Genomic DNA, 15,628 nt, shown 5'->3' with positions numbered 1-15,628 from the left:
ACTCACAACACCCTGCAATGTCACCAGTGCAGACATCAGTTCTTCTGTGTGTTACTGCATACACATATTCAGATACACCTTTCTTCTTCCATATGTGTGTATAGTGTATAGTGTCTAGTATTAGAACTTTATATTTTTCTAATTCTGATATACCTTTTCGTATTTTATCTTTATTCTATAAGTATTCTATTGCCATTCAACTTGCTTTCCTATCTGTGCTATTTGAGCTGCTGTAACGTGAATTTCCCCGGAGTGGGATCAATAAAATTTTATCTTATCTTAAACAGTGAAAACATACTGAAACAAAAACTGATACTGCACCATTATAAAACATATTCTATTGAAATGTATGTAACTTGTGAATAAATGTGGTTTTAATTTAATTTACGAGAATTTACAAGGTAGAGTGTCATTTCTTAAGAGATTAATATTCACATATTTATGATATATATGCTATTATAGAATAGAACAGAATAGAAAGAACTTGATTCATCCCCAAAGGGAAATTCAGCTGTCCTGCAGCTAATAAAAAAACAATAACCACATTTCCCCTCATCAACAACAACACAGTGGTATTAAAATAGACATTAACTAAAATAAGTTAAAATAAGCGCATACATCGAAATTAAAAATCAAATTAAAATCAAATTAAAAATGCCCATTACACAGTCCACTCTAGTTGTAGCTAATGCTTATAATTTACAGATTATTATATAATATTTATTGTATATTATGTCGTCCTTGATAACTATGAATGGCGCTCCAGCAAGCTGCATTGACTGATGGGTAATCTTGCTTGATGAACCATTGTTCAGTTCTTCCCCCCAGAGTCCACAGTTCCCTCTGAGCTGAGCACCTCTGCTCCCTGCAGGGGGGATCTTACTTAACATGGATGAAAACTCTGTGAAGTCCCCTTTGCAAGTAAATACTCAGGTCATAAAGCACCTTGGCTTCAATGTAAAGATGTTTTATTATTTGTCCCTGAGCTTGTGTCTTACGTGCTCTTTTTTATTGTTGTCATTTCTTTACTTTGTTTGCTCTAGCTTTTGCTCCTACTGCGATTTTTTTTAATTATTGCACATGAAAAGTGTAATAAAGATACATATCAGTGCAGTGATCATTGTAAGATCATGCTTAATTGATACTGAAAATGTGAGCTAATGTTTGGAGAGCATGTCTTCTTAGTAAAAGGTTACAGATTTTTCTCCTGGCTGCCAGTGAGGTCCGTGAGTTCTTTGATCAAACTCGAAATTGCTCAAGGAAAAAATGTCAGCTAAATGTCAACAACGGTTTGTACAATTTGAGCTTATCTTTCCCTCATTTTACCTTCTAGTCCGCACGTCTGTGAACAGTCTGACCAGGCCGACCACTCCGACAGCTGACAGTTGACGGGACACTCGACCACACAGGAGATGTTCATCTGCCACTTCTTCTCCAAATTCAGCTGCAGCACATGTAGGAAATCAAGAGGTTAATTCGTGACACATTATCAAACCATTCACGACGCAGACAAACAGTTGCAGCATGGCCAACTCAATCTGTTACGTCCAGACAGCGGCTTGACCCCTCTGCACTACAATTCCCAGAAGCCTTTGTCCTGGCAGGGGACAGACTGCGCTGGGCAGCATCAGGCCGGCAGAGTTGGAATATCGAGGCTGCTGTGAAAGCCAATCTGACACAATGTGTTTTTGTGAATGAGCCAGATGATGAAGTGGGCCAAGGGTTAAATAGCTGTGGGGACGGCTCTGCCACAGCCCGCCGGCTACAATTACAGGGAGCCGAGACACATTATGAATGAATAAAACGCTCAGCCTGAAGCAACGACAACAATCTCTGCATGGGACTACTCCTGAATATTTCATGTTGCTGTGGGGCTAATAGTACTGGAAGGGTAGATAATATATTGCAATGAGTGATGTGATTAAGTCATTAAGAAAAAAGTGCGCGTCAAAGATGGAAAGTACGATCTGAACTGGCCAAAAAACAAAAGGGAAAGGAAAAACAAACAAAAGAAAAAAGGAGACACTTGAGGAATTTCTGCATGTCTCACCTCCTCGCAGAATTTGATATCAACTGATTTGCCGTCGCTGCGAACACAGTCAAGCATCCGGGTCTTGATGCCGCTCCCACACACAGCGTTAGGACTCAGCTGACATGTACTCCAGTCTGAGGAGAAACACAACATATTCATAGTTATATTTTTGGCTGAGAGTATTTATAAAATTGCCAATATAAGTGCAACAGAGTGCTTAAGAAATAACAGTGCCAGGCTGAGATATAGGCAACACAGACAACCCACCGCAGCTTATTAACTTATTAATATTGTTCATTAAGTTACACTAGACAATAATGTCCAGTACAAGCATGGTCCTCGAGCTCCTGAGCATCACAAAGTGGACTATTGCATTTTGTGTATCTGCTTCTTTATGTCAACAAAAGTCCCCTGGAGAAATACACTGATTGTACTTGGAAGTTTCTTGGTCTGACTGTAATGCAGCAAAGTGTATTAATTCTAGCAAGTTATATGTTAAAACCAGGTGGTCTGGGCTCACTGGGCTGCATCAGCGCTCACCCAGACGATAATGACTTATACAATGCAAAACATAGTATTGTGTATTAGTGATACAAAATGATAGGTAGAAAATAACTCAAAATAAAAGACACTGGGTTTACCAATCTATCAATCTGGATTGCTATATCAATTTAATGATCAACAATCCAGTATCCTCATTCATTCATTTATGTATCATAACTGCTTATCCTGTTAGGGGTCGTGGTGTGCTGGAGCCTATTCCAACTTACACTGGACAAGAGGCAGGGTACACCCTGGACAGGTCACCAGACTATCACAGGGCTGACACATAGAGACAGACAACCATTCACACTCACATTCACACCTACGGACAATTTAGAGTCACCAATTAACCTGCATGTCTTTGGACTGTGGGAGGAAGCCGGAGCACCTGGAGGAAACCCACACTGACACAGGAAGAACATGGAAACTCCGCACAAAAAGGCTCCCCCACCCTGGGTTCGAACCAGGAACCCTCTTACTGTGAGGTGACAGTGCTATCCACTGCACCAGTATCATCAATATGAAATGAAAACGTTTATCCATATGATCATTTTCAGGATACGGCTTTATTTTAAAATTCTGTAGAACTGTAAAACAGCACCAGGCTGATAATGGCAAGCAGCCAAAAGAAAGACAATGAGGGTAATGTTATTTACTCCGGTATAAATCAGCAGTGTGGACGTATTTTAAATTTTGGAGATAATAAGGGTCATCAGACCCCGTGAAGCCGTGCTGTAACGAGATAAAACACAATGCACCTGCCTGGAACGGCATCTCAGTCCGCTAACTTCTCTTAACAGCTCTGTTTCAACAATGTTAGGATGAAAACAACGTGCATGCAAACTGAAATTCAACAGTGCTGTTCTGTTGGGAGATGCAGAGACTTAAACCAACGGTGAGTAAGAAAAAGTATAAATAATACATGTAATTTGTTAAGCTTTGAGCAGAGGAAAAGTTTGCTAGCCACAAGGCAAATTTTTTTCTATGAACAATTTAAAGTAAACTTTACTGTGCTTAAGTGGTTACAGTTTTTTAGCTTTATTTGTGTGTTGTTTTTATCTTTTATGGCCAAAAGCAAAAAAGAAAGTGTCAAAACTGTATCATGGCAGACTTTGTGATATCGGCAAATATCATATCGTCATCCAAAGAATAGATATAATACCATAAAGTTACTGAATTACACTCCTAAAAGACACAGAAAAATCCAACGCCCTTTGTCAGCACTGGATACATTTCTAGGCAAGCCAAGAGACATTGACCCCACTCAAGTCCAAGTCAAAATGCCATGTCATTTGAGACATGCTTCTAGTCTAAGTCAAGTTGCAAGTCCTCATAAGCAAATTACAGGGCAAGATGTCTTTCAGGTCTGACAGCTCAACATTTGAATGACACAGAATAGGAACAATATTCTGTCAAGAGGATTTTTTGTGGGGGGTTTTTTTTTTCTTCTTTTAAATAACAGAAACATGTTTTCTCAAATGTCTCAATAGTGTCTTATTTATCTTTATTTTACCAGAACAACCTGAATGTTTTTGCTTTCAATTCTCAAGTCAGGTCTTTGGGGAGTCGAGCCTCAGTGCAGTCAAACCCAAGACAAGTCTAACTGATTTTATGGCCACTTGGGAGCAACAGGGAAAAAAAGTAAAAACAATACTGACATATCTACAAGTTTGTTTTGCAAACTTAAAAGCAAACAGTTGCTTTTTTACACATCCAGCAAACACGTAGCAATATTAGCAATCATTTAAAGTTGTTTCTGGCTGCCTCATGAATGTAAGTCCAATATTTACTCTCCTTTTTGCTCTATTTTGGTCTCCACCAACTCCTGAGGGAAAATTGCGCTTTTCAGTTCCTGTTCCTATTTTCACCAGCTAGTTGCTGGTTTATAGAGCTTTTATTTCACTGAAAACAACACTCACAAGACTACAAGAGGAACAACAGCAAAAACAGGGCAGTCGTGGCCTGGAAAAACGAAAGCAATGAGCTGAAGGACACAGAAATGCTCCTCGTAACGAGTCGATGAGCAGAGTCAGGTGATAATTCTCTGTGGGTTCACAGGAGCATACATATAATTATTTGTTCCATTGCTGAAAAATATTTATTACAGCAGCTTTCAGTATGATTCAGTCCAAAGTGTCTGGCCAACTTTACAAGCACCTGCAAAGGACAAAATAAAATGCTTGTATAAACCCTCTATTGATTTATAATGTGCACACCTGATGGAGAAATGCAAGCACATATACAGGTGAGACATTCAAAATTAGTTTTCTTATTTGTACAAGATGAGCTGCAGTGGTTGGTAGCGCTTAGTTGTCTTAATATTTTAGTATTTTATAATCTTTTATGTATGCAATAGATCTTTGAGAGTGATGGTTAGAAACATTTTCATTTACAAGTCATCATTTAACTGTTGAATCCAATAATTCACTCATCACATTTTCACATACATTCTACAGTAGAATATGACCCTCACATGGTGACTGCTGCCTGCCAGTAGAGCTCAGAGCTTTACCACATACAGCTAATATTTACCAGCGTTCAGCAGGTGGCTGCTGTTGATTTTGCCACCCTGGGTGCAAGCAGAGCGGTAAGGCAGGTGAGAGGGAGTCACGATTTAGACGGGAGCAGGAAGCAAACGGAGAAGAGCATTTATTCAAGTCACAAGGAAGCAGCATTTCACGAGTGTTCTGCGTCTGTGGTTTGGTTGTTTTTCCAGTTGAAGTGGGATGATGTGGCGGGACAAAACACAAGGAGACGCTGTTCAAAAGGGTTCAGCTGCGTCAGCTGTCACAAATTCTTTACACTTCAGAATGAATAAACCCCAGACATTGTGAAACAACCGTGGTGTGTCTCTGCTTTTTAAGGGCGAACACACAGAGATGCAGTGTCGCACCATGTTGCCTCATGTTACTTTGAAAGTTGTTTAGCTCAAGGTTCTATACGCTGATGTAAAGTAGGTTCCAGGGAGCAGAAGCACTACGATCTTTATCTAAAATGTTATTTAATTTGTAGATATTTGATGTAGTGTACTGACACAGTGCAGCAAAATCAAATTAATTACCAGCTACGTTGCTGACGTAGAGTAAAATTTGTGTGCCTTCACTGCACTGTGGATAGATCTTTTAGAATGGGCGTGCCATGCATATAAATTAACCATTACGAGATGACTCAGCATTATGGCAAGCACGCCTTGTGCTTGCCACACTGTAACTTTGACTTCAGCTCATTGCCTTTATTGCATGACACACTTCTCCTCCCTCTGCCTGCCTTCCCTCCTGCCACGGAACTCAAGTAACACCGAAATGCCTTCAAATACTCAGTGTGTGTGTGTGTGTGTTTGGAGTCAGGCTCTAAATAGCTTCTGGCTGGCAAAGATCACCATCGATAACAGATGATTACTTTGTCAGCAAGGAGGGTCATTGAAGGTTTATAACAGCTCACTTAAATCCAATAAATCTGGCTGCCATCAATATCCTTTCATGCCAGCATCATAAGCAAGCTGTGTGGCCAGGCGGTCAGATTTGAGTTAAATAACCAGGATTTAAAAGCAACATCAATACAAGTTTTCCTCAAATAAACCTCAACAGAAAAATCCAGAGCTGTAAGAGGCTGAACCTTGCCCTCCCCAATCCCAAAAAAATGATTTCTGTGAAGTGGAAAGGCAACATTTTATTCCAGGCTTTGGGTGCCAATGCCTTTAAAACGACAGTGTGCATGCTGTTGTTAAAAAAAAACAACTCTGCAACAACAGGGAGGCTGAGGTATCACTCATGAAGTGTGCCATCCGCTGACAAAGATGAGTGGCTGTTTTTAGCTGCAGTGAGCTCGTTTGCAAACTCGACTCAGGGAATTGTGTCTCCTTCTGCCGAAGAGCTTTGTGGCACTCTGGGGACTGAAAATAGGGAGACTGCAACAAGAAAGAGCGACAGTAAGAGACTGAGATGGAGACAGCAAGAAAAGGAGAAAAACTGAAAGAAAGAGCAGCTTGGATGGTCTCAGCATCAACAAAGAAAAAAAAGCACTTTACCCAATAATAATCTCTGCTCGTATATTATGTACATATACCCTGGGATGCCTGTATGCCACTGTGAACCCAGCAGTAGGGATTATATGTCAAGTCTCCTGGTGTAGCAACACAAAGCGAAGACAGAGGAGGAGGGTGGGCTGGTTGAGAATGTGGGGCAGCAGAAATGAAGGCAACACAACGAATCCAAATGAAATACAGGAATGCTGCCAATCTCTCCTTTTTTCATTTTTGTTGAAATAGTTTGTTACAGTTTCCGGGATGAAATATGAAAGAGAAGCCTCTGTGACATGTGATATGGAGGTGTGATATCCTGCAGATCAGAGAGGGGAGCTCGGGGAGGCTGCCGGCTTAAATCTCTGAGCAGTTTTGAAAATCTTTCTGTTCAAAGCTGCTAAAATCTATACTTTTATTCTAACAAGGTATGAAATGACAATGTGAAAACAGTGTGAATGTGTGAAAGTTGTCACTTGTAGTGATGAATTTAAAGAGAATTATCACCTGAATCTGAAGGTCCTCTTGGCTTTACAGAGCCTTATAGTGAATTTCAGCTCATTGCTCAGCTGTCTGGTCCTTAACTTTACTGTTGTGGTTCATTCTCACCGCTCTCATAGCCATGTTTTCAGAGAAAAAGCTCTAAAAACCCACTGTACAATACCTGCTCAGCACCAAACAGCAGACAGACACAATTAGAAACCAGCTGGTGAAATAGTGGAGCATTAACAGAGCTCTATACTGTGACCAAAATACGGTGTGCAACCATTTTATTTATGAGCATGTAAGTTAAATCTCACATGGTTGCATTCATGTGAATGAAATATGCTGAAGTCTCACAGTATGAGAGTGACAGCTGGATCTAATGCAGCTTAATGTGCATTGGCAAGGCTGTGTTATATGGCCAGTGTATGAAATGTCTGTATTATCACTGCGCTGCATTTTTATAAACTATGATAATCTGGTCACATCTCTCACCGTATCCAGGCGCCGTCTCACTCCCTTTCGTTCTTGTGCAGTTCTACTCATACAACTGAGATGACATGCAGTAGTTATCATTACTATGGGCAGAATATTACCAGTGGAAATCATGTTTTTTTTGCAAATTAAGTGCAGAGGATTGTAATGTTTATTACAACTTCTTTAATATCTGCTGCCTTACGTTCGACACACAGCTCTGCTCCCTTACTGGAGCAACTTCAGTCTCCATCTGTGGCACAGCAGCCTTCAGTGCTGATAGGCTATTACTCATAACATGCAACAGGCTGGACATTACGCAAAGCTACAAAGGAGGAGCTCTGGACAGAGGGGCTGCATCAAAGACAAATAGTACATTTTTCAATTACTTATTTTTTTCAGCTCTCAGATATATTCATTCATTCATCTTCCATTACCGCTTATTCTGGGTCGCGGGTGTGCTGGAGCCTATCCCAGCTGACACTAGGCAAGAACACAGGGAGAACATGCAAACTCCACACAAAAGGGCTCACCCACCTCAGATTCAAACCAGGAAACCTCTTGATGTGAGGCATCAATGCTAACCACTGCACGCTAACCACTGCACCACAATGCAACCCAAAAACTCTCAAATATAAATAAGTTAAAAAAAAAAAAATGAAAAAGAAAACTGCAACCAAATCATGTGCTGGTGCAACCAACTGGCAAAGTTGGTAGCACAAGTGCTACCAGAGGTAAAGCTTGTCTGGAGCCCTGGTGTGGCAGCAAAAGACCTACAAATATCCCTCAGGACTTGGCAGAGACCAAAAACAGAGTTAAGAGGGAGTGAATGTGGACTCACATTTCTCTGGTGGTCACAAAATGAACGATGTTGTTCTGTGACTGCTGGAGGTGACATATCCAACTGCTATATAAATTTAAAAGGTGATGAAATATCAATGCAGTATAAAATAAATCATAATATTTTCTTTCCGCTCTCACTTATCACCACAGAGGTGACACTATGCAAATGACCAAACCCAAAGTGTCCAACAGTCAAATGTTTTACTTGTACTTGGCAACTTCAAGGCTTTAACAATTGTGATCGCAGCTAAACATAATGTCTGCCCATTCAATCCTCCCTTGAAAAGTGGAGTTACACTGAAATACAACCAACAACAAAAAGATTAGCCTGCGATCAGTGAGGAGCTTTACACAGAGCAGCTGTGAGCAAGATTAAAAAGAGCTCCATTGACGTTACATCATCATTATACAACGCACCTTGCAAAGTTTACAATCATCTCACCCAGAGAAACAAAAGCGATAAGGCTGCTGAAAATGAAAAACAGATGATTAATTTATCGATTTCTCCTCTTGCTGTTTAAACGGATGAGGAGCTCATTCTGAAATGGAAGCTCTGTTTGCAGTGATGGTCGCAGAGAGTTTTAAAACCTGTTTTCATATTGGTAATTTGTTGAGAAACATTTATCCTGACACACTGGTGGCAGCAGCCCAAACCTGCTCCATCCAAAATTCAAGGCATGTTCAGTACTGTCGTTTTGAGGAGACACGTCTGCCACAAACAAACTGCTTTAATGACCTTACTGAGAGAAGGAACCTGCCCGTAGGGACTTTATGGAGACAGTGCATCATTTTACATTTGCTTTACCCGTGATGTTGTAGAAGTAGTTGAAACAGTTGAGGTTCAGGCTGCAGGGCTCCTTGTCAGTTGTGTCTGGACACTGCCTCCCCACAGTGGGTGACCGGAGGGTGTATGCTGTTCGCACTCGACTGTTGGTTCTGGTACAGGGCTGAAACAGAGACCACACATCAAAAACTGGACAAAAATGTTTCTTAAAATGCGTAAATGACTATGCAGTCCATATTGCAGAGGGTGATAAGAACTGAATACAAACATATCCCTAAACTGGAACAAAGCCACAGAGCTCCCACTACACTGATGTCTATATTCAGTGAACATTAAAGGAGATAACTGTGTGAATTTGCCCACTTCTGGATTAATTCCCAACAATTCATTAAGATTTCTTATGTCAAAACATTCTCTCAGAATCTGCGTAGGCCTTATCCCTAAAGGGATGCTTTCGTGTATTTCTAAAATAAATTAATAAATAAATAAAGATCCCTTCTCTCTTCTCTCTCCTGGCATTCCCAGAATGTGGAATTCGATTTTTTTTTCAGGAGGAAATGACAGGAGGGCTGAAACGGATATTCTGCTGGAATGGTAAACCACCAGATTCTACACGGTCATTGCTTGTGAAGAAGAGAGTTGGGGGAGAAAATGACAGCCTTTTGAATAACTCCATCGCTGGCACGATGAATAAAACATGTGGGAGAGGCCCCGCTGGTGCCACTGCAGACTCCAGTACGAGATTGGAATTGTGGGAAGTCGGTGTGTCAAGCACTTTGGGAGAGAATGGGGTGTGATTAACAATGGCCAGGGTGCTGCTGTGAGAACAGCAGGAGAAACCAGAACAGTTAAAATGGCTTTTTACCACGAACCGGAGGTGTCAGGGGCAGAAGAGCTGAACAGGGTTTTCTAACACCTTACATGTTTTTGCAAAAGCGAGAACAAAGATTACGTACGTGCTGTAGCCTGTAGGTGTGTGCTTTGCTGCTGTGATTAAATCAGTGGTCGGTGTCTCTTTACAAAACGCAATTTGCAAGTCTTCATATTTTACAGTGGGATGGAAAAGGACTCTCAGGTCATGATGTAGAGGGAGTTCAGTTTTTATGTTCTTCTCATTTTACCATCAACCTTTGGGCTAAAATGAATGTTTTTCTAACTAAATTCCTCGTAGCATCGAGTTTCTTTCTCAATAATGTGATCATAAATCAATATTTTTCTGAACTAATTACCTTCACTGTTTGTAGTTGTCTGCCAAATGATGATGACAAGCCAGGGGTAATATTTTAGCCAGCTTTATGATGCAGAGAGGGTTGTGTGTCACAAAATGTAAATTTGGAAACCTGCTCAGGAGTTCTGAGTCTTTATCATAAATCATCTTCCTTCCCTGCTGAATGCACAGTGAGTACAATGTAATTTAGGTGATATATAAACCATTTTTCTGCAGCTTCCCAGTTCATATATCTCTTTTATTCCTCCTTGGTAGACGAGAAATAACCTGTTGACAAAGATTCACACACTGCTCACAATGATACAGTGTAGCAATGCTTTGAATTCCTTCAGCCTCCGAGGAAATATTTCTGACAAGAAAAAGATATCAAGATAAATCTCAGTGGGCTTTATAGAAGTCTGACGTCCCCATATCTGTGCCAGACAGCTGAGCTGCTGTGTTCTGATCTGGGTTCAGCTCTCACCAGGCTGCAGCGGCTCCAGGGGCCCCAGTCGTTGAGGACGCAGTCCTCGGGGCAGGGCAGCCGGCTCTCCCTGGCTCCCAGGGGCATCTCCTCCGGGTCGCACAGGTAGTCCTCCACAGGCTCCGACGGCCCGTCTATAGTGTTGAGCATGCACCTGTGGGATTGGTGGGCAAACACTGAAGTTTACCTTATCTTAGCTGCTGTTGTGCTCCACAGAACAGAGGAGTCAGACATTATGATTTAACTGGACATGGAGCTGGCAGGTACATGAAGTACTTGTTTCTCAAGCAGTGGGCTGTGTCACTCAGGGTAAAGGAGGTCGACTTTATGGGGGGAGAGAATAGAAAACGTCTTGTATTTGGTCAGAGCAACACAAACTCTACTCGGCCCTCTACTGGCTGTTGAGGGCTGATGTAAACAAAGACAGCAGCAGGATGAACACACACTGACTGAATTTAATACCTGAAAGTAAATTGCACCTTTCTTTTAACGTTTATTTAATGATTTAAAGACACAGTGAAATGAAAAATACATGTTCCCAGTTTCATACCTGTGTCCCAGTGTTAATAGATCATTTATCTCTTGTTTCATATATATATAATATATGTCCAAAAATCAGCGTCAGAGTATTTTGACATCAAAAACCCCATCTCTTCTCTTCCTGTAAAACCAGGGAAAATGATTTCAAATGTTTGATGACTCATCCTGCACCCAGAGGTGTTTACAAAAGTTCATTCAATCAAATGAGACTTCGGGCCACTAGCCAGCCACACCGGTCATATAAAATTTAACTTCACCATTTGTGGGTTGCAGCAGCTGACAGGGTGACATGGAGAGAGATAAGAAGAGATGCATGTTTTGATATCAATTTCTGTCAATAGGGTGGCTTATTCATCTCACCCTCGTCCTCCTGATTTAGTGATGAGAGAGGAGTGTGTAGAGCCGACAATCCACTTTGCAGAAACTCCATATCACACATAAAGACCTTTTTAATCTGGCTTTTAATTGGGAGTAATACTACAGTCTTAATTTTAAGTTTTAATCATTAGTTTTTACTTTATTTCATCCTTGGTGTTTATGTAATTTTATTTCAGTATACAAGCTTTACATTTATTGAATTTAAAGATAAATCTTCTTGGATAACCTTATGTATAGTTGTTAGTGTTATCCTTTATTTTTTTTTGTCTTGTGTTGTTTCGATTTTTCTATGTGAAGCACTTTCGGCTGCACACATGTATGAAAAGTGCTTTATACATAAAGCTGAGTTGAGCCTGCCCATTATTAGCAGTCCAGTAAATTAATAAATAAATAAAGGTTTTTATATACATCCCTCTTAAAACTGTACATTGCTCAAATATTCTGTTTCACTGGGAAACACGTCACAGCACCAAAGCAAAGGACACTCTAACGTCTGTTTCACAGTAAATGCATCTAAAATTTTATAATTCCTAAATACATACAGTGCAAAAGCTGTTATTTTGCTGCATGTGTTGTTTATTTTTAACTGAATCTTGACTTTCCTCAACTGTCGAAACCACAATTCTTTTAATGTTTTCCTCCAAACACTCCAGCAGAGCAGACAAGATAAAGAGGAGGGGGGACTGCCACTTATTCACCAATATGGTGAACTGAGGTCATTGGTTTTCAACACCATGATTATACATCAGCCATCTGAGCACTGACCGACAATCATAAAGAGCTTGATTGGACTTGATTATTACAGGGAAGATGGGTGGAGTTCCTCTAAGCTCTGTATTGGGTCCTCTTCTGTTTAACATCTACATGCTCCCATTGGCTCAGATTATGGAAAACAATAAATATGTTACCATAGTTATGCAGATGACACACACATTTACATAAACATACCACCAGGGGACTATGGTCCAATACAAGCGCTGACTGAGTGCGCTGAACAAATCAACAATTGGATGTGCCACAATTTCAAATTTAAATTTCAGATATGAATTTTAATAGCCCCATTAAGACAGTTACAAAGTCAGCCAACCATCACCTTTAGAACATATCAAGAATAAAAGGACTAATGTGTCCAACTCAAAAACTGGTCAGCTGATTCAGAACACTGCTGCTGCTCGAGTCCTTACTAAGACCAAGAAAGTGAATCACATCACTCCAGTTCTGAGGTCTTTACACCAGATTCCTGGCTGTCAGAGAACTGATTTCAAAATACGACTGTTGGGTTATAAAGCTGTTAATGGTTTAGGGCCAAAATACATTTCTTGATATTCTGCTACAGTATAAACAATCCAGACCTCTCAGGACTTCTGCTTTGTGTACCAAGAGTCAAAACTAAACATGGAGAAGCCGAGTTTAGTTTTTATGCACTGCATATCTGAAATAAAACAAGGTCTGCTGCCAAGTTCATTTAGATCAAGGCTGAAGACTTGTCTGTTTGCCACTGCCTTTTATTAACTCAAATATGTGAGTTTCTTGCACTGCACTGTAACTTTTATTCTTGTATTTTATACTTGTCTTATTATATTTCAACATCTTATTTTCTATTCCCTAGTTTTTTTAATGAATTGTTTTAAAATGTCTTTTTGTAACATGTTTCTTTTGCACCTTGTCTTGATGCTTTTAATGTTTTATGTACAGCACTTTTAATTGCCTTGTTGCTTAAAAGTGCTGTATAAATAAACGTGCCTTGCCTTTCCGCAGACGCTGTCAGGACGACACGATGAGAGGACGCACCTTATTTTTCCCCTGATACTGCTACATTGTGAACAACAAATCCATGTTGACAGCAGCAGCAGGAGAGCTAGTTTTAAACGTCTGTATCAGTAAGAAACCAGAATTTCATAATCAGTGCATCCCTAAAAAAAAACTGAGCTAAAAAGTGCCTATTGCTCATTCTTAAAGCCCAAAGTGGCGTCTTCATTCTGCTTGTTTTGACTGATCAAAGCTCAAACCCCAAACCCAACTTCAATTAAAAAGCAGCACATCTTAACATTTATAAGCACATTTTTTACATTTTATATATACAAATAATTGAAAGAGCAATTAATTATGTGCATTTTTGTTGATTAATTTTGTTGATTGACATCAGCTAATCAGTGCAGCACTAATGAACACTGCCTTTAAAAGTTATGCATCTGCTAATGTGTTTAAACAATATAAATGTCGACACACAGCGGGACAGAGAGCTTGATAGGTACCTGACTTTTCTGGTCTGGACTCCCTCGCCGCAGTTCTCTTTTAAGTCCACGTTGCTGACTTTCCACACGCTCCACGGCTCGGCCACCCACACATACTGATTACAGTCACTCTGACACGGCACCACCTCATACACCTGAGGACAGAATAACCTTATTTACGTGCTTAACATGTTCTCAATATAATTTAAAGTAGATACAGCAGCAAGGTAGCAGTTGAGCCAACTCATGATTAGAATCATCATGCTTTAGGAAAAAGTGGCCTCTATAATCTATACTGCTCTAAGTATTTCCTCTTAGCCCTGTAAGTTTGTCAGTTAAGTTTTGCCTAATACACAGTGATTCTGTGGCTCAGCTTTCTGAGGTTTAACTCAGCCAACGAGATTATTTCTGCCCTCAGAGCAGCTCTGCCTCTGAGAAATGTCTGTATAAATAAAACTCCAATCTGATAGTACCTTGTTTACTTACAGTGAGGACAGTGTTGACTGTTTACATCTATCTGACAGTGACCCAGTGACATCGGTGGCACTTAACATCTGCGACTACATTTACAAATAGCTGAGGAAAGCAGCTCTTACCTGGGCCTGCAGCAGTGAGTCATATCCAGCGAGCATTGGGGTGGATTAAAAGGAGACAGACGGATTAATGAGCACATGCCAACTGTTCATATAGTGCAGAACCTATGATTAATGCAACATTCGAGAGGACATAATCAGAAAAGCCTCTGGCATAAATACCTGTGTGAACTTAGCAGATACACACACACACACACACACACACACACATACACATTGCCAGGCGTAGATCAACACAACCTTAATCTGCATCTGCTGATACTCATGGGCCTGGAAAGCATTTCATTTTTGCAAATCATGGAAACCTTAAGGAATCAACTGGCACACGTTGGGGCATTAACATGGTGGATGGGATCCATTTATAGAACCCATTGCTTTTTTGCACTGTCGCTGCTCAGCAAAAAATGAGTGCAGCAATAATGAGGAGAAGGTAAAGGAAAGCTCTGCAGACTCAAGCTTATTATTCGTTAATAATTAATTTCTTTCTCTCTCTCTTTCTCGCTCGAGTGTTGGATAATGTGTATCACACTTGTAAGGAGTATAAATATATTGTAGCACAGGTCATAAATATTCAGGGATCTGTGGTAAGCAGGAAACCAGCTTTTTGTTCAGGTTTTTATCTCAATTATCTCAATTCAGATTTCAAATCTGATCCTGAGGTTAATGCTGTGTCTCAAATCTGATACTTCTGCACTAACACTTGCTGTTTTGAGTGCATAAATGAGTTTACAGTGAGAGATATGCCAAAATGTAGTGCAGGAAAAGTGCCTGGATGATGCACATAATGGTCAAAAGCTGAAGGTGGCACATTGGACACTTCTCACCCTTAATGGTTGCCATGTTGCGTACATAGCAGAAAGGGCCTCTGTATAGTCGTCATGAATGGGGAAATTAGCTATAGCGACCAAGGCTGTTTTTTGTATCGTCAACATGGGGGTCTGTGAGGACTGACTTGTTTTTGGAGCCAGCCTCAAGTGGCCATTAGAGGAACTGCAGTTTCTGACACTACCACGTT

The 15,628-nt window shown here is 40.4% G+C and overlaps 1 protein-coding gene across 1 annotated transcript in view; it reads right to left on the bottom strand.

Annotated features, from left to right (window-relative positions):
• LOC125893947 (thrombospondin type-1 domain-containing protein 7A) overlaps nucleotides 1-15,628 on the bottom strand; it is a 239,557-nt gene that overhangs the window by 45,989 nt on the left and 177,940 nt on the right. Inside the window, exons 15-20 of the mRNA XM_049584960.1 lie at nucleotides 14,617-14,622; nucleotides 14,042-14,175; nucleotides 10,869-11,022; nucleotides 9,199-9,340; nucleotides 2,051-2,166; nucleotides 1,327-1,444 (exon numbers count right to left, since the gene is read on the bottom strand). Of these exons, the coding sequence (XP_049440917.1) occupies nucleotides 1,327-1,444; nucleotides 2,051-2,166; nucleotides 9,199-9,340; nucleotides 10,869-11,022; nucleotides 14,042-14,175; nucleotides 14,617-14,622 (670 nt within the window). The remainder of the gene's footprint in view (nucleotides 1-1,326; nucleotides 1,445-2,050; nucleotides 2,167-9,198; nucleotides 9,341-10,868; nucleotides 11,023-14,041; nucleotides 14,176-14,616; nucleotides 14,623-15,628) is intronic.

This window comes from Epinephelus fuscoguttatus, linkage group LG8 (assembly GCF_011397635.1).
Source record: "Epinephelus fuscoguttatus linkage group LG8, E.fuscoguttatus.final_Chr_v1".
NCBI classification, from domain to species: Eukaryota; Metazoa; Chordata; class Actinopteri; order Perciformes; family Serranidae; genus Epinephelus; species Epinephelus fuscoguttatus.
This window is presented reverse-complemented; position numbering and strand designations above follow the sequence as displayed.